Source organism: Falco peregrinus, chromosome 6, assembly GCF_023634155.1.
Source record: "Falco peregrinus isolate bFalPer1 chromosome 6, bFalPer1.pri, whole genome shotgun sequence".
In the NCBI taxonomy this organism is placed as follows: Eukaryota; Metazoa; Chordata; class Aves; order Falconiformes; family Falconidae; genus Falco; species Falco peregrinus.
This window is the reverse complement of record NC_073726.1, coordinates 81,727,542-81,752,730: the sequence shown is the minus strand read 5'-3', so window position 1 is coordinate 81,752,730 and position 25,189 is coordinate 81,727,542. Positions and strand designations below refer to the sequence as shown.

Genomic DNA, 25,189 nt, shown 5'->3' with positions numbered 1-25,189 from the left:
AGGTACTTAATCCAAAAGATTAATTTAATATTAAAAGTTACTTTTCTTCCCTTTATTTTTTCCCCCAGTACTGTAGGAAATTCTATGTCATGATGGCTGTGCAGCATTGATGCACACTGAAGTGCTCCAGTATAAAGCCAACTTTCAGCCTGTACAACAGTATGACTTTTAATGCTCCAAGTCTGTGTGGTCTTCATTTATTATGGCCTGGATATCTAGCTAGGGCAGAGCTGATATTCAAATACACTTTCTCAACATTTACTAAACTCACTGACAGAGGTGTTTGAGAGAATTTTTTCCTGTGGGTGTTAAGAGTTTTAGTCAAGAATCTGGAAATACTGTCTCCAAAATATAACACTTAAGTTTTAAATGTCATAAACATAAATAAGTTCAATGATTTAAAAGGAAAAAAAAATACCTTTGGAGAAGTGATTTTATGAATAAATGCATCTGAAGTTCTGCTAATCCAAAGAAGTGATTATGATGATATAAAACTCTACAGATCTGTAGTACTTGTCAAAGCAGATCACCCACTAACACATTAAAAAAAAAAAAAATCAAACACACCGCTCTGTATTGACATTGGACAAGTGTAACTGAAATCCTAGCATGGAAGGGAAAATGGAACCTTTATTCCTATCCAGTCCCTTAAAGAAATTTTTGTTTTAAATTAACAAAACAGAACAAAAACACCTCAGCTGTTTTTTCTTTCCAGGCAGAGTACAAGGCCTTAATTTATTTGTTGAGTTTGGTACTCTTTCAGCAAAAATGGGACCCTAAATCCTTAAACAATGTCAGAAAATAAATTCATGTCTTTGTTACCTGTGAAAATAACAAGCACTTGGTCCTCTGTGGGCCCAGAAGAGCTTTCTACAGTTGTCACCAATGATTTCCATGTGTTTTGGAATTTTACATATAGCTGTATTAGCTCATTCAGGCCCGATTTGGCTAGGATGCACTTCTATTTTCAGCAGGTTGAGCTTATGCAAGCATTTCTTGCCAAAAGCAACAAAACATGAGTCAATATCATATGTGGTGATGGAAAGACATGGAAAATTCATGCAACTTACTGAAAAACGGAGTTAGCCAATCCGGCTAGAGCTTGTAAGCCTCTCAATTAGTTTTACTTATTCGTCACCTTGCTTTTGAGGTCTTCTACTCCTTTGAGGAGGATGTTACTGATGAATTGTGGATCTGGGGTTTTCTTGTATTTTTCCCAAGTGTTGAATTTAATATCGTGTGGTCCTTATTGTAACTGAAAATATAAATCTGTCTAAGATAAAAAAATGTGTTGACTCAAGTCTCTCAATATTCAAATTTACCTTTGTGTATATTTGGTTTTTGTTTTTCTGTTTCCTTTGCATATATGTGTCTGAAAGTCCTTGCTGAAAACACTAATTCTTATTAGGCAGCACTATTTATTCTTAAACTCTTATCTATTAAAATATCATACAAATGTGAAGTTTTAAGGCCTTATTTCTGCAAAATGCTCCTTCCTATGAGATCATGTATCAATTAATACTATTTGACATTGGTAGACGCCAATCTATCCATATTTCTTGAAGCATGTATTATTTTAAAATCTGTAGTCTCTCTTACATGCGGTACGTATTAGATAACTGCCATTCTTAATAATTAAATATAGGTATATATTTTCATCTTTCAATACATATGTAACATGGATTGACATTTAGAATAAGTATAAGGCAATTGCATTTTCATCTGGTCTTTACTTAAAGAATTCAGTCTTTAGGTGAATAAGGCTGGAGCTGAATGTGCCAACGGTGAAATAAGTCAAGTGGTTCTGTTGATGTTTCAACCACTTTGAAAGGATCTCATAAGACTATGCATAGCACTTCTGAAAAGCACATTTTTCTGCCCACTTTTCAAAAAACCAGCACTCAACACAGAAATATTCCAATTATCATCTACTCTCTAATTCTGTCCTCTGAGACGAAATTAACATTCCTCAACATGTAAAATCTATTAATATCTGAGATGTAAGCAACACACCAAGTGTAACTAAAAGATTGCTGTTGATGTGGCAGGAAGTCACAAATCTGCTAGAGGTGAAAGCGGAGTGTTTTCTTTGTAAGCACACAACCAGAATTAGCCTCCATTTCTGTTGTAGCTTTCTAAGGATCATTGAACTTACAGTCTCAGGTGTTAAACAGTTTCATCCTGCATTGAAAAACTATTTTGTAAGCAAACAAAAAAAAATGTGAAAAATTAGAGAAATGCATATATTCAACTATAAATGTAAACACAAGGAACTTTTCAGAGGAATGATGTCATATCTACAAATACAGAGCGTACCGTCATCGTTAGAGAAAAAAGTGAGAAAAGAATGGTGACCAGCATAGAAATCTGAACTAATGAAAAGTCTTGTTTAGCAAACAGGTCTGCAAAAAGTTAAGGCTTAGATTAAAAGACTTGCCCATGGGCAAAACTGAATACTATCAAATTTCATTATTTAGGTCATTATCAAATGATTAGAGCAAAACTACCTACTTTGCTTTGTGCCAAGATTGCTTAGCAACTTTCTGAATCTACTTTTAATTAGTGCTATAGCAGAAGGAAGGATATATATAGCTGCTACTGTTGAATGCAGTTACTAGCTTCCAGGACTACATTTTCCCCAAAAGCTTTTATAATGTAAATAAAATAAATAAATAAATAAATAAATAGATAGATAGATAAATAAATAAATAAATAAAAGATCTGAAGGAGGTTTGATGATAAAACCCTCAGAAATGGTTTGAGAAATGTTGGTAGACTGTTACAGAAAATCTGTGAAAACCTGACATACTTTATGAGTGGAGGTAATCCTTAGACAGGTTTCAATTTTAAATTTTTTTGTATAGCAATATTTTAATTCCTCTATTGATTTTGATCCAAGGAAAGAAAAATAACTTGTCAAGAATTTAAGGAAGGTGCCCATGAAGATGTAGCACAACAATATTTCATGATAAAGGTTGTTAAATATGTGCAAAGAAAATAAAGGAATAATATGTGTTAACTATTGAAGCATTGTAAACATTAAGTAATTAAAATAAGCTATTTTCCCTCATAACGAGGTATTGGATTTTCCTGAGGGGTAGGTGAACATCTCATTTGATTATGATATAGTGCTGCTTTGGTAAGCTTATATACAGTTTTGCGTTTGTGATACCACACATTTTGGCTTTTTTAAATGCGCGAGCATATTTTTTCCTGAAAACTGACAATCCTGTATCTAAGTAACATCAGTTCTGATACAACTTTCCTATCCAAAAACCTATAGAGAAACTGGTATATTCATGAGGACTGTATCATGCCCTAACAGAAGGCCCTTCTAATAAACTGGCCTAGCCTCAGTCAGTCTGTTTTTTAGGACAGAAGTAGAGGTTTTATCTTAAGATTTTATTTTATCTTATCGTGAAACTGTTAAGGCATCAACATTCAGTTTTAAGCAACTAAGTATCAGATACACAAGTTCATTGCTTAGATATAGTCATAATCGCAATACACATTTTGCTATTTCTTAACTGTTATTTTAACATACTGTTTATAAAGTGAATTTCTAAAACTGCTTTACTATTTTAAAAATGTATTAACATTTGATATTTGAGTGGACAGCTAAATGGAATGATCCCTATTAAAGGACATGAAACAGGAGAGATGTCCCTCCCTACATTTAGCTGTCCAAATGATCTTGTATAAATTATGGCTTCTTGAATTCTTTAGTCTGGTATGAATAGAAAGGAAGTCACTGAACCACCTGTTTTACTGGAAGCAAATTTCATACCTGAAATATAATTTACTAATTTGTCTACTCCAATGCAAAACCCCCCAGATATTTACAGCGTTTTACAATGATAGAATATATATGATGTAAACCTTACGCACTTGTTTGCTTTCTCTTTTAACAGGAACTCATAACCACGTTGTACATTGGATTTTTGGGATTAATTTTTTCATCCTATTTTGTTTATCTTGCTGAGAAGGATGCAGTTGATGAGGATGGAAAGACAGGTTTCTCTAGCTACGCTGATGCCCTTTGGTGGGGTGTGGTAAGTCTTTACTATCAAAATACACGCACAAACTTAGTGCATTAGATTTTCTGCTGAAGTCATGATCTGTTTAAAAAAATCTGGCCTTTCTATTTTTGCAGAACATATTTCTGTAGGGAAGCTGTAGGAAAGAAAAATATAATAAATACAATTAAATTATTTTGGCATTAAACTTTATTGTGAAAGCATGAAAGCAAGTCCTTACAAAAGGTCATTGAACGTTTACAGATACAAAAAGTCCACATAGAAATTCACATTTCAAAAAGAGTATAAATATACTCCAAAAGCTATAGCACTTCTTTTAAACTCTACTTAGTTATCTGCAAAAGGTGCATAACTTAAGAAGTATATTTGTTGAAGTTGAGTTAATGACTCTATTTTTTTAAATCTTTCTGTGTAAAGCTCACTCTCTCAGTAATAATGCAGACCCTGATGGAGGTTACAGGTTATTGGTTTGTTTTTTTTTTTTTTTTAATAATTCTATGATTCACTGTAAAGGTAAATATGTCCATCAAAAGCAACTGGAAAAGCTTCACAGATTCATCAACTACTTTGGATATCAATCGTCAGTCAGAGTCAGTGCAAATCTTTGGTGAAATAATGAAAAAACCATCATTAAGGGGGAACTGGGATTTTGAGAACATTGTGGTAATTATTGTGTGCATGCCCAGAATCAGTTTACAAAGGAATAGGCAGCTATGAACAGAATAAGAGACCACATTGTTTCCACACTCTCTTCATATGGCTCTTCTCATCATGTTTCTCACTGTGACTCATGTTCACATTCCTTATTAGTTGTTGCACGAATCATCTCTTCTCTTGTGGTCTCTTTTCCCACTAGTGAACCTCATATATTTTATGAGTTGACTGTCTCATTCTGACAAACCCAAGGAGATCCATCACATCAGTGTTAGTGACAAAGAAAAAATGAGAGAACTACAACAGATGCAGAGCCACCAAGTTCCAGAGAGAGAAGTATATATTTCAAGAGTGATTTGAAACTCAATAAACTGGATTTGTTCTTAGATAATAGACTTGAAAAATGCCAATATATTTATTGGGCCATAAACCAAATTTTATCTGCATCCAAATAAACTGGTAAGTCTGGGAAAGCAGACAAGAAGTTCCTAATAGATATATGTGTCTAACCCTTAACTTAGATGTTGTGTAAGCCTCTACTTCAATGAAGTACACAGAAATACAGTTATATTACACGTAGCGTGAGTTACTACATTTTAAGTGGTTCAGTATATTAAAACATATAAATTCCTGTCATTAGGTTGTCAGGTATTAAATCATCACCTATGGTTGTGCAAAACAGTACAAACCAAGAAGAATCTAGTAAATAAGAAAAATCAACTAAATGGCCAGTTGGACCTGATTATCTAATGTGCTGGGAAGAAACCATGAACTAGCCCATTCAACAATCTCTTGTTAAAGTCCTCAATAGACATATGGTAAAATTTTCAGAACATAAAATCTCATTATTATAGTAATGAGATAACCTCTAGCTAGTGGAGGAAATAATAAATGTCCCAGAAGCACAGATTGTGCTGTATTTTAAAAGCAAAAGTAATTTTAGGGTGTAATTGATGTTGTGAAAGATACCCCCCCATGTCTGCTTTAAGTAAACAAGCCAGTACACAGGCTCACTTACTCTGCTATTGTTTGAGCAGTGCAGCTCAAATACACATTTAAATGACTGAACACAGTGGAACACAGCTACTGTTTCTGTTTTTACTAATGGTCTAGCTGAATAGTCTGTGAAGTATGTCTAACTAAAAGTGGGGCTGCCTGCGGGAAGCTCAGCATCTTTAGGGGCTCCTATAAAATTTTGTGCTAGTTCAGCTAGACCTATGAGAAATATCTCATAAATTTTTTTAGCATGGTGAAGTTCCGAAGTTTGTAGTAACATGTGAATTAGAATTACACCAGTGAAAGAAATGAAAAGCATATAGTTTGTAATAAAGAGATCTTAATTTAATATGAAAACATTAGAGGATGTGATTCATCTGCACAATGTCTTTGGTGTTTCATAAAGTAATTCCTAGTCTTGTAACTGCAAAAGCTAGAAATACCCAAATTCAAACATGAATGGGAGGGTAAAAGAGCCCCTTATCAACCTGAGTGGAGTAAGGTAGAGTGGAAAACAAAAAAGGATTTTCAGCAATCCGTTTGGGAACTAGCTATGATTTTTAGCATCCGGTTCTATCCATGTATATTCATGCATGTGTTATTCATGCATGTAATAAAACTTCAGTGTGAAGCCAGTGTGCTTTTTCTACCTTTCCCTCTTATTTTGGGGGTTTTATTGCTTGTTTTTTTAGCTCTAGTTATCAAGAGCTTGCTTTATGCATTGAATGTTTAGGTAGAGATTACAAAATATTTTTAAATGCTAGAAGCTACAGTCTTGATTTGAGTAAAATATAAAAAATGAAGTTCAAAAAAGTCGGGATGTGTTTATATAAGCATATTTTGTTAATATTTTGGGCTTCAGGAATTTAAAAGGAGTTCAGTTATGAAGGGCAACAGATAAGTTTAAAATGCGCATTACCTTGCTGAGATGACTTGGAATCTGTATTTCAAAGTGTATGCATATGCCTTGCAAAGTGTTCAATGGGTTTTGTTGTTGTTTTCTGAAACTTGACTTGTTTTGTGTAATAGCAAGATAAAATCAGCTTTGTTTTTCTCTAGCAGTGTGAGGCACATGAAGAACACTGTTTAAATTGTTTAAGCTTTTCAGACGTCTAGGCCTCCTCAGCATTAGTGAGTCACGGTGCAGGTGCAGTTCACAGCTGGGAACAGTGACAAAGGACAAAGTGAATCAGTTTCTTTTTCTTTTCAAATCTTCTGTAACATAGAAACACAGATGTGGAGTTACTAGGGAGTGAAATTTGATTTCACTTTTGCCTTTCAAAACTGAACCATAGGAAAAAAGTCTTGGTAGCAAGTATTTGAACGTCTTATGTGTCTGACAAAAACCACAGAGTGTATTATGGGTAACATTTTGCTTTGAGTAGAAAGTGCAAGCTTGCTGAACTTGATACAAATGACCTGAAAGTTTTAAATATGAAGAAAAGGGAAAATAAAGAATGAATGAGAGTTGGAATTAAATGCTAACTACATTCACCCGCTCCAGTTAAATCCAAGGTTGTTTCACCTAGATTTGGCAGGCACACAGATTAAACTGCAAAGACCTATCAAAGTCTTGTGGTATTTTATATGAAGCCACTTTCAGAAGTTATAGCATGTTAGAACACATGCAAAAGCATTTCCAACAGCATTGTCAGTCTGCCAGAACTGCAGCCCATGTCACAGCAGTTATTCTGTTCTTTCTGGGTATTTTTACTTAAGGAAAGAAGGGCATGTAGGAGGCTTCTCTTCTGGACACGGCACTTCCATGCTCGTCTCTTGCTTATTGGTTTTGCTGCAAACTGGACTATTCTGTACCATTGAACTTGAGTGAAATAGTCACTCCAGTAAATTGCTGTTATCTGGCAGAGGTATTTGGGAGCAATTGCTGACAATTTCCAGCAGTAAATCTCCATGCCAGAGGTAGCAGTTTGAACCCCTTTATACTTCATACATTTTTTGAGGTGTGCAGTTCTGACTCTTCAAACTTCAGGACACCTGCCTTATCTCAAAGCATGTGAGAAGCTCTGCTGACTTGTACTATATTAGAGTTCTTCCTTTTTTGAAGTGTACATATATGTTTTCAAAGCCTGTTAGAGCATCTGCATACCAGCTGGAATGTGCCATGGCAAATCTGTGTTACAAAGGAGGTGTCATTTTCCAAAGCCTAGTTATTAAACATTCTCTGAGCAGATAACTAATAACTTTTGGATATAGAGGTAGAAAAAGATTCTGTAGTCTTTAAGAAAGCCAGAGAATTACATTAATTATAATCCTTTCCACATACTTCAATGCACTAATTAGATTACCAAGAAGTCACCCTCTTAAGGTAGCCAGGGAGAAACTTTCTGAGACATGTTCAGGCACCTGCAGGAATCTGCCAGCCAAATGCCTGCTGTAGAGATGGAAAATCATCTTTTCTGTGGTTACAGCTTTCATGCTGTCTTCCATAGTAACGCTAAGGCAGCTCAACATTACTGCAGTTTGTTTTTAAGTCCTGAGCGCTGGAGAACTCAAAAAAACCCCAACAAACCAAACCACCTAAAAAACCAACAAACCCACAAAAAAACAAGAAGCCTTTCATTAGAAAAAAAAAGAGAGGAAAAGGAAGGAAAAATCCCAGACTTTAAGGGGTCATCTGGGTGCACCGAGGAGCTGAAGTGCCATTAAAGAAACGCTGCTTTAACTTCCTCCACTCCCCAGTAACACATACTGTATTTCAAAGTTGAAATTTGGGGGGTATATTTTAATTTTGGGGAGTGGAAAACTCATCTGTTTGTACTGCTGGTAGTACACAGCAACGGAGTCACTTCATGGGCAAGCCACATTAAATCTGGACAAACACCTGGCAAGACAGAGCTCCTGCTGAGAGCAGTTTGCAGTTCAAAATAATATCCATTAGAGGATCTAGATACTACAAAGTTAACTTAATCAAGTGAGAAATTCATGATGAATAAACACAAGCCTTTTTTTTTTTTTTAACTTGGAAAAACTAAGTTCAATAGTAGTTGGTCATTTTTTTCCCCTGAAAATTTCCTTTCCAGTTGTCCAGAACTGCTCTGAGAGAAGGAAATATATCCTTCCCGCAACTTTATTGCTGATAGCTTCTTCTGAGAAGCCTATTTTTGCATAATCAAAGCATTTGTCTGCAACTTTTCCTATAAAAGATAGTATTTCCACATCTTTTTTGTAGTTAGTGTAAATTTACGTATTCTTTTAAGTCTGTTCTGGTTGTATTTCTGCACCCATTCAAGGCAAAGCGAAGGAAGTGGGACTAGGTTTAGGGTTGGTGCCCCCAAACAGAAGTACATTTTTTCTATTTAAAGCTTTCCCCCATAGCTGGTATTGGTAACAGAATTCTTCATTTCCTCATCAGAAGTATTCCACTTCTTAGGGGTAGAAGTCATCTTTCTTGTGCTATTTTATTACAGTGTCGGGACTCTGAGTATGCTAAACAGCTTTAATGACTCTGAGCAGCCACACCTGGGACAATCCCCAACACCCATGACCCAGGACCTCTATTCAGGCTCAGCCCTGGGTACTTATTTCCTGCCTGAGCTGGTGTCTAGTTCAACCACGGTCTGGTCATCCAGAGCTCAACCTATAGGCTGACTTCCATACTCCACCTCAGATTTAACCTATGATAATGCCATATGATTTAGACTCTCTGTTGGACACAGATGCTGTCTGTGAGTCTGTCCTGCTCTGGGGCTGGGCTCAGGGTGGTGATACCCCTGTCTGGCCAGCTGTGGGGTTGCCTTGGCATCCCTCCTTGGGATCACCTTCTGTTGGGGAGCAGCTGGCCCTTGCTGCATTACAAATCATTCTGATGGGCCAGCCTTCACCTGGACTATGATACCCATCACATCACCAACCCTTTACTGACCACTGGGCTCCTAATGAATTCTCTTTCCACCTGCTGAGGCTCATCAGCAACAGTCCCAAACCTCTGTCCCACTCCTTGCCTATGTGGCTTTTCAAGGATGACTTGACACCCACACAGTGATTTAGTCCCTCAAGAGCAAGTCCCTACTGATCCCAAACCTGTGTAAGGACATGCCTTGATGAGCGGGGAGGTTTTTGCCATGGCCCTGGGGGCACTAATTGGCTTAATGACCCTGAGCAGCATCACCTGTGGCTTCCACCCACACCCAGGGGTTCTGTTTAAGCTCACTACTCTGCAGAAGGAGAGCTGGTTTCTACATCAATGGTAGGGGTGTCTGGCTATGGAGTTCCTTGATCTTGACTTCAACTCATCTTGGCTTTACCTATTCCATGGGGACATGCATGCTGGTTACTGGACCTGATCGTAATCCTGACCTGTGTGTGAATTTTCTGGCTTGATGTCAGACCTGCCCCACTGCTGTGATATTGCCTTACAATCTGGACTGTTGGTTGGAGCTGGCTGCTCTTTCTGTATCTGTTTTGCTTGGGTGCTGTAGGACTGGGTCTTAACTGGGGAGGCACTGCCTTGCTGGCTGTGTTATCTCCCTTGAGTCTGGACCCCTTGTCCTTTAGGGAGTACCTGGCCCTTGCTGCAGCCTAATAAGCAAGGAGCAGATCCAGGTACAGTAATATGATGTATTCTGTGGCTTAAACATAACTTTGAGTGGCAAGAAACTGTGGGGGCAGGGGGAAGCTGAGCATGGGGTTTGGCTCTATTTAGCTTTTGGTCGTCTAGCATGTTTACTTTGGGATGTCTTCTGGACTAGTTGTGTGTTCCTCCTCTTGTTACAAAGATTCAGCTTGGATGATGTTCGTTGTGTCACTTTTCCTTCTTGTTGGTGTAGGGCATAACTTACCCTGCCACAGCTTGTGTCTCTGCCTGACTGTAGGATTTGCTGATGTCTGTGCATGGGCTGTGTGCAAATTGGCACTTTCAAGGCTTTCTTTTCAACCCTTTGAAACTACATTTTAAAATCAAAAGTGGAAAAATTGCAAGCCTATGGTTTCAAGCCCACAAGCCCAATCCTTGTGGTTTTGGGAGGATGGAAGCAGCCAGCTACAAACTGTGAAACAGTTGTACTGGGTCTAGACTACTGTTGCATCCAAAACAGTGGCCATGCGAATGCTTGCAGAAGAATATAAAACCAGGATAAAACACTTTAGTGTTTAGCATATACCAGGGTCTCTTTATGCATAAATTCAAACACTCTTGATACATATGTATCTTGTAATACTGATATTCTTTTTTTTTGCCTGCTTTTGGGGAAAAGAGAAAAAAAAAAAAAAAAAAAAAAAGAGTACTGCGTTGTAGTGAATCAAATGTTTTTTCTGGCCTAGGTAACGGTCACAACAATTGGTTATGGCGACAAAGTTCCCCAGACGTGGATTGGAAAGACAATAGCTTCCTGTTTTTCGGTATTTGCTATATCTTTCTTTGCTCTGCCAGCGGTAAGTAGAACATGGATCACTTTATTAAGGTGTCTGTCTGCCTTGGGCTCACAATTAGGTAGCTTTAAATTGGTACTTTTGATAGGAAATAATGGGGTTGGGTGTTGCTTCAGAATGTTCATGCACATGTTCTCAAGTGTATGTGTGTCTGTGCACACATATTCAAATGAATGAAACTGCTGTATTCGTACTGCTATCACTTTAGAGATGTGGCCTAGAAAGGAGATAAGAATTTTCACTACTCGGAGAACTGAAGCTATTCTGTGAGATAGAGAGAAATGCATTTTTTACCGGCATGTTGGTGCCAGAGATGAAACCTCCTTATTTTCTGCTATTCTGTGATTATACAAGAACAATTTGGGGTCTTGCAAGGCGAGGAACACTGCCACAAAGCAGAGGTCTAGGAAACTGCATCTGATTTCCTACATGGTAATATAAAGCATTTTGGGACTTTTTTGGAATAGGGGGAAAATAAAGAAAACACCAAAACAATTAGAAAAGACAGAGTATCTCTTCAGTAAATATCAGTTTTAAAGAAACACTTTAAAAATCCCTTTTTTTTTTTTTTTTTTTGAAAAAGAAAAAACATATATTTGACTACTTTACTCAATTTGCCTGGAAAATCAAACCGGGTTCTGACTTTAGTTGTGGTTTTTTTTGTGGCAAGGAATTAGGAATAAGTGCAAAGAATAGCTGTAGATCAGTTGTATCACTGGTATTTACTTCTGCCGTTGTGTAGGGTTGCCTTTGGAATGTGACAACCTCTGTGAATGCCTCTGACTTCTGTTACTTGTAGATCACAGCAATAAACACATGCTGTTTATTGAAACTGCATGATGGCAATATCAAAATGCTCAAATTTATTTATTGAAATAAATAGAATTCTGTCAATGTGGATGTCTGAAAATTTGGAACTTTTTCTAAGGGGGTCTTTTATGAAATGTCTATTTCATACACTAAGTATTTGGTTTAGGCATGTGAAGCTATATTGGAGTATGACTAGTAATTTTGGTTATATTTAGGGTATTCTGGGGTCTGGTTTTGCCCTTAAAGTTCAGCAGAAGCAACGTCAGAAGCATTTCAATAGACAAATCCCAGCTGCAGCCTCTCTGATTCAGGTAAGGCCCCTAACAGTAAAACGCTTACGAGACTATTGGTGAAGGAGTATGACCTAGTAGTTAAAGCACTGAGTATCACAGTTACTAGACTTCTGTAACTTGTGTTTAACCACTTTGTCCTTTTGATCTGCTTCAGTCACTAGAGCAAATTATCTAATTATCTGTCCCCCCTCTTATAAGGGAGCATAACAGGCTTTACTAATCTGATAGTCACAGGTATAATGACACTAACTGGTTGCAATGAGTCTGTTTGAGGAAATAGTAAAAAAAAGTTGTGATAATCTTTAATTCCTAGCTTTTTTTATATTCCCTTGGATCCTGTGCATCTGCCAAAACCTGAGGTGATGAATATGTATACACATACATACACCTCAGCTTAGGAAAATATCCCAGCATAATATTCTACATGATAATATAAAGAATGCAGTAGTGTGGTGCACAAATACTGAAATGTGGCACACTGCAGAAAAAGGGAAATATCAGCATTCTATGATGCTTGTGGGGGGTTCACTCTGAGGGTTGTATTGTTGTTCTGTTTTTTAAAAAAACACACCTGTGGGCAGGGTTAGAACCTGGCTCCTAAGGAAAACATTACAAAGAACATACTTAAGATCACTGTGTGCTGAGTGTACAATTCCTTGTGCAAATTTACACTCACCACAGTTATATACAAGGAGGGGTATATTTTATCAGGCATGGTTGTGTGGTATAGCACAGTGATTGCATCTGGAATCCTTTGCAGCATATTTACATTGATTGAAGAAGATTTTTATGTCAGCAAAACCTGACTTATCTGTCCTGCAGGACAACAGTGACTGCTTATTCACTGAGATTTGGTTTGAGTTTTCTTATAGACTTTGTGGCGGTGCTATGCAGCAGAGAAATCCTGTAGTTCTACAGCAACATGGAAGATCTACGTTACACCACCGGTGCAAAATACCCCCAAACCACCAGCGCCATCTAGCCCTAGTCTGAGAAAACAGGTAACAGAGGTGGCAGAACTGTCTTCTGTTCTTGCTTTTAATTTGGCGTAACTTGCCAAAATACTTATGAAGTGTTCAAGGACTTCGGAGACGAGAAAGGCATTTACAACGGGACACTTGATTGTTTTCCTTGTGCCACATCATTGTTAATTTAGTTTTTTGTTAAAATATTCCCAAGGGACAAATGTCTTCTAATTTTAAATTTGCCCTGGTGGTCAGACAGGTGCCAATTGTCTGTTGGTTTATCCTCTTTGAAGTCTCCTCTACCTTCTCAAAAGGTAATGTAAATCAATGATGATGCTTTCCCAGTTTGCATTCATTTTGTGTTCATACAGGAAGAAAGGGGAAAGCTAGCTTAAAAATTTGTGCTCACATTCAACATGTGGCTGATGGTATCTATGCTGTTCTTAAGTACTTTTCTCCATAGTACTTTTATTTGGGCAAACTTCTGAGCTACGGCTGCAGTCAAGTGGAATAGTGTTTGTCTACACAGATAAGGCTGCCTAAACATAGTCATGTAGTTCCATTGGCAAGCTTGCCTGGTCTTTGATACCCCTTCTAAAAAGGCCCAGGTCTATAGCAGGTCTAGGTCAGATACCCAGGGTTTCTAAAGTGTTGTTATGCACCTGGTTTTGGGCAGTGAAATCCCACTGATGCCTGTTGCCCAGCAGAGGATTGCAGTACCATTTTCCCACAGCATGTGTAGAAAGATGTAACTACATGATCTGTGTGCATGTATAAGTTTTGGTATTACAGCAGTGCAATTACTCAGTGGTGAGCAGAGTGTGACTTTGCCATGAGACTAGCTGCTTCATAACTGGAGGCAGAAAAAACAGGAGGAAAGGGGTAAAGCTGAAGAAAGTTGGGAAGAATGTGTTGTTGAAGAGCAAGCAATCCATGGTAGGAGAGCTGGTAAAAAAAAAAGCTTTAGTGCCCTTAGTGTTTTGGGTTTTTTCCCCCCCCTCTGTTTCTCTCCTGAGAGGGGCTTCCCTAATGTATTTAACCTGAACTACCTTGTGAACTGTTAACCCTGATTCAAGAACATAGTGGTGGTTCTTTCATTTCTTACCAATGGATCATTTTTGCTACTCAAAGGAGACTAGTTCTTTCTCTGCCTAGTCCTTTATTTTAAAGACTTAATTGTGTATTGATCATCTTGTGCATGTTGTAGCACTTTGTTCCCTAGAGAATTCCTGGTTTCTTTTCCTGCTATGAGAGCCCATAATCTTTGGTTTTAGAAGCATTTTGATGTGTGGCAGTGCACCCACTGTCTACAATAAATGCTCATTTCTACCATTTTTCATGTCCAGTTTGATTAAATTCAAACATGTTTTTGTTTAGCTGCAGAGAAGAATTAATTCGAAAAGACTTAATGTAGGCTGTAATAAAATAAGAATTGGGTTACTTAGATCAAGTAGCATTATCCCATTTGTGAATATCTTGAGCCTGCAGCTGTTTGTGTTGATATGTGCAAATACTTGTTCTCTCTGATGTTTCTATCTGCTAACTGTTTAGTGGTCACACCAGAGGCCAGAGTATTTTGCAGAATTGAGTGCAGTAACCCTATGGCTCAGCTGCCTGTCAGAAGGTTACTGTAGCATCAGGTAAATTTAAGTATGGCTCCATCTTTGTTTAGAGGTGTGTGAGTAGGAGAACCAGGTGGGACTAGAGTCAAAGGGTAGGTAGCCATGAAGGCTGGAAATAAATGGTGATGTGACAAGCAGTATTTATATAGCTAAGTAGTGGCAGCATCCGGGAGGCAGGCAGCACAAGCTACGCAGTCAGTATATGACTGGCTGTTAAGTTTGTCACTTCTAGGTTGATCACAAAGGTAGATGAAGGCCAGCCTTGGTTGCAACACGCTGAATCCAAACTTTCATTATTTTTTTTTATTCTTATGTACCAATTGTAAGGTGTCTATTAGGTTGCCTCAGGCTTCTAAAATCAGGACATCCTTGACTTTGGAGGCAGGAGGAAGGTTTTATCTTCTTTGAATGTGGCTAATTCGGCATTTTTGGTAAAAAGTGAAATTTTCTTTAGCTGATAAGGCTGCACATTGCCTAGTTCATAATTCAAAATCTATGGTTATGTTTAATTAGAGCTTCAGAAAGCTGTTACAGCCAAGCTGTGTATACTCAAGTGATTAGTATTTTGGGTGCCTTGAATTTTGGATCCAGTTTGAGAAATCTTACTTTCAGATTTTCAGATTGTGGTAGGCACCTTCTACTAAGAATCAAATTCTTAACAGATTTAAGTTCATAATTCAGAATCAGTGACTCTGAAAACTTCAGCCAAGATTGTAACACTTTCACTGAATTTCAAATGCATTCTTTTAAAAAAAATGCAACTTCAAATGAATTTACTATATAGTGAAGTTCATATGTGTAGCTGTCTGGTTTTTGATAGTATCTTCTCATATCAACCCTCTTCTGCTACCACAGGCTAGAAGATACAAAAGAAAAGGGAAACTAGGCTGTGGTAATGGTTCTGCACCTGTAATAAACCCAGGAGAGAATGTCTTGTCTGTTCCACAGATTACTTATGATCACATTGAACGAGACTACAAAAAAGATGTGTCTTTCTACATCGATGAACCAGAAGGTAATTTACTTTTACTTATGTTCAGGATAGCGTTTTCTTAAGAGACAATGTGAAAGTGAATTGAACTGATGAAGGGAAGATTTCAGTGAAAAAATTTTAAACTAATTGGGAAAGCAAGGTGCCTCGAACCAAGGACAATTACGTAACAAAAACAGGGGGAACACAAATTAAAGGAAATCCTTAGATTCATATGGTGTGAACATCAAAAAAGCTTTATTTGTTTATAAAAGTTACCTTGATTAAGATGTTTGATATACTGTTAATTCTACTTTTAAAAATTATCTTAGAGGTGGATGGAAAGCTTTTTCAGATCTAGCTCACCTTTAAACTTTACTGCACATAGAACCTGAAGGAAGGAAAATAAAACAGGGAAAATATCTACTTGTTGACAGCACCACCTTAAACATTGTGCAAATAAATTGTAATAGCATAAATATTTTTATGCCTGTTCCTATGTCAACTGAGAGGTTTTGATAAGTGGGTTTTCTTAATTTGAAATGTTGTGTGCTGCTATAAGTATTTCGATCTGGAAACTGGCTGAATTTCACTGCTGGGCTAAGATACTGCTTTGTTTGAAGTTTTTTTAATTAAGTTTGTAGTGGAAATGTGGGTATGAAATAGTATTGTTTACTATAAAGTGAGGTTTTTTGAAAGCTAGTTTTCCCACCTTTCCTTTGTCTGATGGAGTTGGGTACACTTGTGCTAGTTCTGGATTTGCCAAGTCTTTAGCATAAAAGGGAGATTGTTTCCCCATAGTATGGAACATAAGCCGTCAGACCTAGATGTGTGCAAAGCCTTGCCAAGTTAACAGAGATAGCCAAAGGTGCTGTCTCTAGTCAAAGGCATGTTATCACGTGGTGCTTTGACCTAGGTTTTCATGTCTTTGACAAACCTGACCATCAACTCTATAAAATTGCTACTCTCATGTGACAATGAAACAGAAAATTTCAGCCTGGAGAGGGCATAGCTGTAGCCTTGATGTGATGGTTTCTTTAATAAAAAGTACTCTTTTTCTCCCAGAAGGCATATGCAGTGTCTTCTATACTGAACACAATTAAAGGCAGGAGTTTCACTAGCCTGCTCTGACTTTACAGAGTTGCTGCGTTGGAGTGTCAATGCAACTTCTGTAATCTATGCTAGAGCAGAGAGAAATGGAATACCAGGGATCTGAGAGCTGTGGCATATTGAGACACATCCCCTAAGGGGTAGGAACACCTGGATCTCACAGGGATTTGAAAAGACCTTCAAACCTCTGCTTCATGCAACTAATAGCTATGAACTGCCATTGTGGGAGGAAGAGTTTCTTTCCTTCACTGATGGAGGTTTTCATTACCTCAAGTTCTTCTTTATGTTTTATAATCTTATATAGATCTTGTATCTGTCACTTTGAGGTCAGAATGCTTTTGAGCAGTGGTGGTATTGTTTGTAATTTCCAGTGTTTTTATAGGGTTCTGGGAAAGGGGGTGAAGGGTGTGATATATAAAAAAAGTTTCTACCTTAACTGTATGTCTCTTAATAGAATACTATGTTCGTTCTCAGCATGTTTATCAAAGCTGTGCAGCTTCCCCTGCCGACCATGTAACAGCAGATTTTGCTGAGCATGTTTTGATACTGTGGTATCTGTTGGTGTTGGACAGAAGCCGTGAAGTGTTGTGTAACTTGTAATATTACTGAAGTCAGTTAAGATGCTAAAGACTATGTTTGTATTCATGACTCTGCCAGTGCACATTTATTCACTTAAACTATGTTCCTTAAATGTCCATAGTTAATCTGAGCAAAGCTGTGTGCATCAGAGGGAGGAGATAAAAAGACAAGCCTGACAGTTTGGTAACAGAGGAATATGAAAGAATTTTTTCCACTTTTTCTGAAAATATCTTTTGGTTACACCTATAGCTGGTCTAATTCATTCTTGTTTGGAGACAGCCATGCATATTATTCCCTTACCAATTAAGTTTTATCTATTTTTTTCATTCTTTCACACTTTGCCTTAGCCAGTGTCAGGGGTAAGTCACACTTCATTTGATTTTTCCGATTCATTCCTTCTGCTACAAAGCTTCCAGGAATGTAGTTGGCAAACTTAATTGCTCAATTGACTGAACATTCTTGACACCTCAAAAGTTTAAACCTGATTTCTCTCTGTGAAGTTCTCCTTGCCAGAATTAATAGGCTTCTATTCTTGGGAAGTGGAAGTACTAGGCTTCAAGCCTGTAAATTGGGGTATTTTTTTCTTTCAAAAAGCTGGAAGTAGAAAAGGCAGAGAAAATAATAAAAAAAGTAATTGAAAAGGGCAATACCAGTTTCTATTTCAGTGTTATAGTGGAATATTTTATTCATTGGTTGTGGGGGTGGTGTTTGACAGATGATGGCAAACTGAGGTTGAATTAGATCAGTTCTACAGGCCTGACCTAGAAGAAGCAGAGCTGTTGCTTTAAAACAGTTCTTCTAGTCTGCTGCAGTGATCAAATGTGAAAGACACTGTAGGGAGTCCTGAAACAAATGTTTGACAAGCACAGCCAAGAGAATAACAGTCCCACTAAGAAAATTCCTTGTTCTGGGCAGAAATAGACTGAAATAAAGTCAAAATTTCCTTGATGGAGAGGTTTACCTTAATTCAGGAACTGGATTGTGTAAGCACACTTTTTTTCATTAAAATGTGTTTTTTTTTTCTTAGGATATTCTGTTCATGTGTCCATGTCCACTCGGCATCCTCTTGGCTTGCTCAAAACTTGCTTAAGAGGCATATCTTTCAAAGATAGGAAAAAATGCCTTCCTTTCTATCTGAAGAGGGTCTGAGAAGAGGGAAGCCTTAAAGCCAAGCTATAGATATGATCAGCATTAAGATTTCTGAGATACTTGTGTATGTGTAATAATAAACATGTATTGAACAGTGCAGAATGTAGGAACTGAATCTTTACATACCATAAATGATGGAATCTTGACACAAACACTGATAACTTAAAAGGAGAACAGTTCCTGACTTAGTTCTGCACCAAGCATGGGGTTTTGTGTGTGACTAACGTAGGGCTCTAACACTAAGAACTTGGCATCCTTGCAGGAATGGAAAGGCTGGAAGTCTTCTGCATTAATAGTTTCCTTGTATGAAATCAAACCTCTCAAAATGAGGAAGCTATTTAGCTGTTCTCTCAATTTCTTTCTAAAGCAAACATTGATTTTTGGAAAAACAATTCTGGAAAATAACTGATGCTGAAGATACTTTAGTGCAGTATACTCTTTCATGGATATCTATTGCTTCTACTGAGGAACTCTTCATACCAAGGTGTACAGTTTAATTTTTTTAGTGATTAAAAACACTCAGTGATCTCATCCTCACCTGAGATTATAGCTGTAACTGTTATCTACAGTCGTGAAATAAATCTTTACCTGTACTTCTGTCAACTGTTGCATACATGCTCCCCTGCGTTGGGGTCTGTTATCAGGATGACAAGAGATGTATAAACTCTCTGGTGTCTTTAATGTTCCTGGTAAGATTTAACAAAGGCACTTAAGTATTAGGATGTTAGTTACTTACGATAGAGTGAGTGGCAAGTTGTAAAGACTGATGGAAATAGAAGAAATAAAAGTAACATTTGAATGTAACTAAAATCTTTTACATTCACTTGAGTTTCATCTCCAGATAATGGCTATTCCCTGCAATGTATGCTTCTTAAAATGAACTGAATAGCTGTTTCATAATGCTTTTTATTAGGGAGGAAAAAGTTATAAAAACGTGAAAGTTTTTGGACCTTGAAGGTCAGCCTTCTGGGACATCTCCAGCAGATGGAATATATTATTCTGTCAGTTATTGTAGGTTGTATATACAACTCATTATTGTAAGATTCGTCAAAGTCACAGGACTCTCTGTGATAAATCTCTGCTGGGGTAAAAACAAATGTTCCTATTTATCACTGTGCTTTTCTGTTTGCTTTTTTGGAGTTTCTTGTATGCTGACATATTCCTCATATTACACACACACACCCAGACATATTTAAAGTGAAACTGCACAAGAGTAACTTTTCATCAGGAGTGGGGAGAGAACTAATTTTCAATGACCCCTGTAATACCTTTGTAAGTTTTTCTATATAAATTCTGTAATAGTGTTAATGTTGATTTATTCTGTCTGTAATGCTAGTTTGGATGCTGACATTACAGATTTCACCCATCTAGTAATGGGTTGGTTGTTCCTATAAACTGGTTGTATTTCCATTGGGGTGCAGGGAAAGGGCTGCTTTCCCTCAGTGGTGTAGATGGGTTATGATCTGCAGTGCGTGTAAAGAAGCAAACATTTTAAATGAAGTGGATTCATAGATTCTAGTGCTGACAAGCTGAGTGAAAGGTGAGAAAAAACATGTGGCTGAAATTAAGAGAATAAAGCAAACACTAAAGCTTTTGAAGGTCTGCGTAACTGTCAGTAAGTCAGAAAAGCATAAATATAAAGATATGATCCAAATTAGCAAGAGAAAGTATCCAGATACCATGCTTCTGAAAAAGTTGTGCCTTTAATAAGGGGAGTTTAGCAGATGCTGGTGGTTTTGCGGTGAGAATCTATACTAAGCATATACTTAAGCACTGTTTAACTTCTAAATTTGTCAGTCAGTTCAGGACTTGTAGGTAGTAGTGGTACTTGCCTGTGAGTAAGAATTGTGGAAGCATACCTGCTGTATGCCTCTACCAGAAAGCTTTCAGTCCTGGCTGTCCCGAGTGAGAACTTTTCGGTGTATTCCATGGTTCACCTTGCATGACCAAAGTGGATGGTAGAACTGGGGATGGGAAGGAGAGAGAGGCTGAGAGGAAGCCTCTGCCAAACTCGCTCTTGCTTCTGATTAAATTTGGCAGCTTTTGATGCTTAAAAATTTATTTTTGTTCTGCATTTATTCAGCTCCCTGATCTGCCTGACTTAGGACCAGAGTTTAGATTGCTGGTCACACTGGACTGAGCAGGGACTTTTTGTCAGTTGGTCCCAGAGACCATGGGAGTGCATACTGAGAGAAGGTATTTGCAGCTCCCTCAAATTTTTCTGATTAGTAATATTGGTGAAACTGAGGTTTGACTTTTCTAATACAGAAAAAAAATTTGTTTCAAAGACAATACATTTAGATGAAACTTCATGTAGTTGAAAATGTTCCAGCTAACTTCAGATGTGATATAAAACTGAATTTAACTGTTCAGTAGCAAAAGAAAATTTCTGTCTCTAGTCAGACTTTATAATGATGTTTGCTTAGGATAAGTAAAGGTGAATGACAAGGTCATGCTATGGAGTTAAAACCCCAAATGAACAGCAGAAGTCCAGTCCACCACACAGTAGTGGTAGTGGTGTTCCTGGTAAAGTTGACTCTTTAGAACTGGAAAATAAGACCCTATTGATGCACAGCAAGCAGGGGGGGAAGAAATAAAAAATTGAGTTGCTAAGAGGGGCGTACCCCAGAATAGGATGTTTTGTTGTCAGAAGTTTTTCAGGTAGCTGTTAAAACCTTAATCTAGAAAATTAGAGAAGCAAACAAATTGTATATGAGTCCACATGTTGCCTAATAATAAAACAAAGACAGGTTTTTACAGTGAGATTAAATTAACCGAACAAATTGCAGGTTGTGAATTGGTAAGCTAATTCACAGTATTGATGTAGCCCTGATAATTTTTGCTTTTGAATTCAGAATATACATTGTGACAGCCTTGTTGTGTAAGTTCCTGGAGAATGAAGGAATAAAATCCAAGACCCTGTCATAGTGGTGTTAAGGGAGAAGTCAACTGTTGACCATAGAGGCAGGAAATAATTTTTTCTTTGTTACGTTTGAGCAACCAGCAGAATTTTCTCACAATAGAGGATTTCGTGGGGTTTTCCTGACATCTGTCTGAAAGAGTGTGTTGGAAAAGCCTACTATTCTGGTGCATTGATATAGAAGGTGGAAGTAAAGGACTGTTCTACCTTTGTGTCTTACTGCTAGAGATTTTGATTAGAATGTATAAAAGGTGTGTGGAGAACACCTATAAAATGACAGGCTTAACTAGCCTTGGCAAGAAGAGAGAAGTGAAATGGAGTTATTGGAGTTCAAGAATGGAAACTCAGAATTAATAAGGTATAGTAGGAAGCAAGACTAAAGTGTCATGCTTGAAGTCTTCTCTAAGCAAGAGGAAGTACATGTTATAAAAGTAAAACTAGACTACAATGCTAGTATAACTGAAATCTTAACCTAATCACTAGTCCAGATCTAGAGTGTTACAAAAAATCAAAGGCAATAAACTTTTTGCATATTTTAAAAGTTGCAATAATAAAACCACAATTTAAACTGTAACACATATGACTTAATTTCTATGTATTTCCTAGCATTTGTGCTTCTCTGGGTCCTAAGGTTTCATTTGCTGCAGGGGGACAAGGGGAAGTGGTACAATGAGTTGTTCAAATCTAGTGTCCTTCACAGGGAGGTACATGATTGTGGTGACAGTTCCTCATTCCTCTCTGAGGATCTGCTTGGGGTCACTTACAAATGTTTCCTAACACACTTTTATGTATTCCTCAATCAGTGTGCAGCTCCATGTTTCATCTGAATGTATACTGTATGTTCCCCTTCATGTATGCCAGATAGTATTCCCGGTTTTTTACCCTTAAACCCAGTTTTGTCCTGTTTCAGGACTGCATTTTTCTTTATTACTGAATTGCTTATAGTTGTAGGTCTCCAGTGCCAAGCCTGTGACCTGTCTCTTATCTCCTGCCTGTATTCTATACACTGCATGCTGTGTTTCCACTTCTAAAGGTCTGAAATGTTCTACCCAGCCTGTATTTCTATAAACTGTCATTATTTAGGTATAAATTTCTCATTCTACTAGAACTGCTGTTACTACTGTAGATCTGAAACTATGCTTGTACAACACAAAGATAAATGAAAGTTAGATATACACACCTGGTCAATTAGAGAAATTGCTGTCACAGCTAAATCAGGCCTGATGAGCCTTATTCCCTAGGTCTTGCAAACTCAGTACAAAGCTTAGGCCCTGTTACTAGCAGTGCTAATACAGGACAACACAGAGTTTGGGAGTCATAGGAACTCCTTAGTGAGCTCACATGAATATCCCAAGCTGTCACTTTTTCAAATGTAGGAAAGGTAGGAACAATCTGGGTAAATGATGAGCTTTTTTAATGACCTAAACCTGAGATAAAAATTTTGTTGGAACAAGTTGCTCAGGGAAGTGTTTGAGTCACCATTCCTGGAGGTATTCAAAAGATGTGGGGCTTAGGGACACGGTTTAGTGGTGGACTTGGTGGTCATGGATGAACAGTTGGACTCAATCATTATCTTAAAGGTCTTTTCCAACCTAAATGATAAGTGTAAATACAGTAATGATGTCAGGAAATAGTCAATGCTTTTTTTTTGACTCAAAATTAACACTGAGTTTGCTAAAACTGACACTACAAATTTTGTCATTTGCTATTATGTGGCTAATGATTCAGTGAGGAGCAAATTAAGTCAGAAGAGAAAGGATTAGGAAAGATACCCTGAAGCCAGTTTACTTCTAATTATCTGGGCTTGTGAAATAAACAGCTAAAGAGTGATCAGAAACTGCCTGAGAGCCACTAACAGGACTGGAAGAGGCTTGTGAGATGCATGGGTCTATAAAGTGCATGCAATTTGTGCTTTGGAAGGGATGAGAAATTTCCATTTCTAGGAAAGCTTATTTCCTGGAACAATGCTGGGGTGGTCAAACTAGCTGTAAAAAAACAAACAACAGAAAACCCAAACAACCCCCAAAAAAACCCCAGACAGTAATAAGGAAACAAGTAATAGTAAACATGAATTGGTCAGGAGCAATCACGTTGAATCACATGGGGAAATTTATCTGTGATGTGGCAATGTGTGCTGTAGATAGAGGCAAAAGACAGTTTACACACTGATTTGAGCCATACTTTCCTGTCTCATCCTTTATATGTGCCTAAACACATGATCTGGATTGTGGCCTAGAAAATTAGCTCAGGCTACTGTAAGAGGGAGTATGATACTTCATGAAATATTTACCAGTGGTTCACTGTTTAACTGAGAAATAAATTTAGAGAGGTTTCTGAGCCTGATGCTATCAAATAATCCCATCAGTGAGATCATGGACTAGAGGAATTTTTATTCAATATGCAGTTGGTATTAACTCAGAAGTGGCTGGGAGCACTTTGGGAGACTGCCTGTAAGCTTCCCACAGAGGCAGCAATGCTCAGGCAATTGGCTCCTGTCTCGTGTTCCCTTGCTAATCCTGTATCTCACTAATTTACTGCAGTGATCTGTCTCCACTTTTGATACCGAGTACAAAGGCAGCTGTTTGACCTGATCTCTAGTCTGTTAACCAGCTGTTTATGGTACAGATGCCACAGCGTGGAAGAGAGAACCTCCTCGCTGCATAGCACGGGGGGTATGCATTGTGCTCAAATGAGCCCTTGTAGGCAGAGCCTTTTCCGCTATGGCATAGCAGTGCAGCACCTGCCCTTCTTGAGGTCATATGATCCAAATTCTTTTGGGGAAGTGAGGGTAGCCTTTGAGAGAAGGGGGTGGGGGGGATGGAGGGGAAAGCAGTTTGGGATTCAAGGGTTCTCTTATGGAGAGCTCAAACTCTGGTTAAGACCACAATTTTCTAATTAGTTAAGTGTAGAGGAATGAAGGCAGTGGGTTTGTTAGCATTGATAACATGCAGCTGTGGCCTTGCCTCAGCAGCAGCGGGTTGATTGACATGGATGATGTGCAGGTGTAGCTCGCTCCTGCTCAGTGGTTAAATACCCTGAGGAGTGTGGGAGAGGAGAAGGAGCAGTGTGGTCTGTCCTCTGGAGGAAGGAGATACAGCCCAGACAGTAGAACCTGGCCAAAGGTAAAGCCTTGTTGCAGCCAGCTAGTTTGATTGTGCTGCAAACAGTTAAGTAACTTTTAATATTAAGAATTATAATGCAGATTGTGCATCAGGGAATGGGGAGCTAATATATAAATGGAGGTTGCCTGGGGAAACAGTCTATGAAACTTGCCTTTAAAAGCACAGATAAACATGCTACACAACTCGGGTTTTTTTCACCACTGCTGCTTTAGAATGTTATCTCGTTAAATGTTTCAGTGAGGTAGCAATGGACTCACTCCAGTGCAGCTCAAAATATGTAGTCCATCATGCCACAGACCAAACTTCAAACATCAGTAACTTAATTTCAAAATAGCAAGGTACAGCAAAAGGGAAGGAGGGGGAAACCCAACCAGTGCTAAGGCCAGCAGTAACATACAGAGCAACTGAGTACTGTAGACTGAAATTTTCCATTGCAGTTCACTAGTGACTGTATGGAAGCGTAGGCCTTTTTGTACCACCTCAGGGCCTACTCACTGAAGGTGAGAAGTGGGTACTTCATCTTATAAATGGAAATAAGGGCAACTTTTTGCATTGCCTCCTCTTTTGCCTGTGT

General features: G+C 38.0%; 1 protein-coding gene across 1 annotated transcript in view; it reads left to right on the top strand.

Moving 5' to 3' along the window:
* The window catches only part of LOC101911269 (potassium voltage-gated channel subfamily KQT member 1-like), a 510,981-nt gene that overhangs the window by 55,082 nt on the left and 430,710 nt on the right, over positions 1 to 25,189 (top strand). Inside the window, exons 6-10 of the mRNA XM_055809352.1 lie at positions 3,912 to 4,052; positions 10,968 to 11,078; positions 12,101 to 12,196; positions 13,051 to 13,179; positions 15,621 to 15,780. Coding sequence (XP_055665327.1) covers positions 3,912 to 4,052; positions 10,968 to 11,078; positions 12,101 to 12,196; positions 13,051 to 13,179; positions 15,621 to 15,780 — 637 coding nt within the window. The remainder of the gene's footprint in view (positions 1 to 3,911; positions 4,053 to 10,967; positions 11,079 to 12,100; positions 12,197 to 13,050; positions 13,180 to 15,620; positions 15,781 to 25,189) is intronic.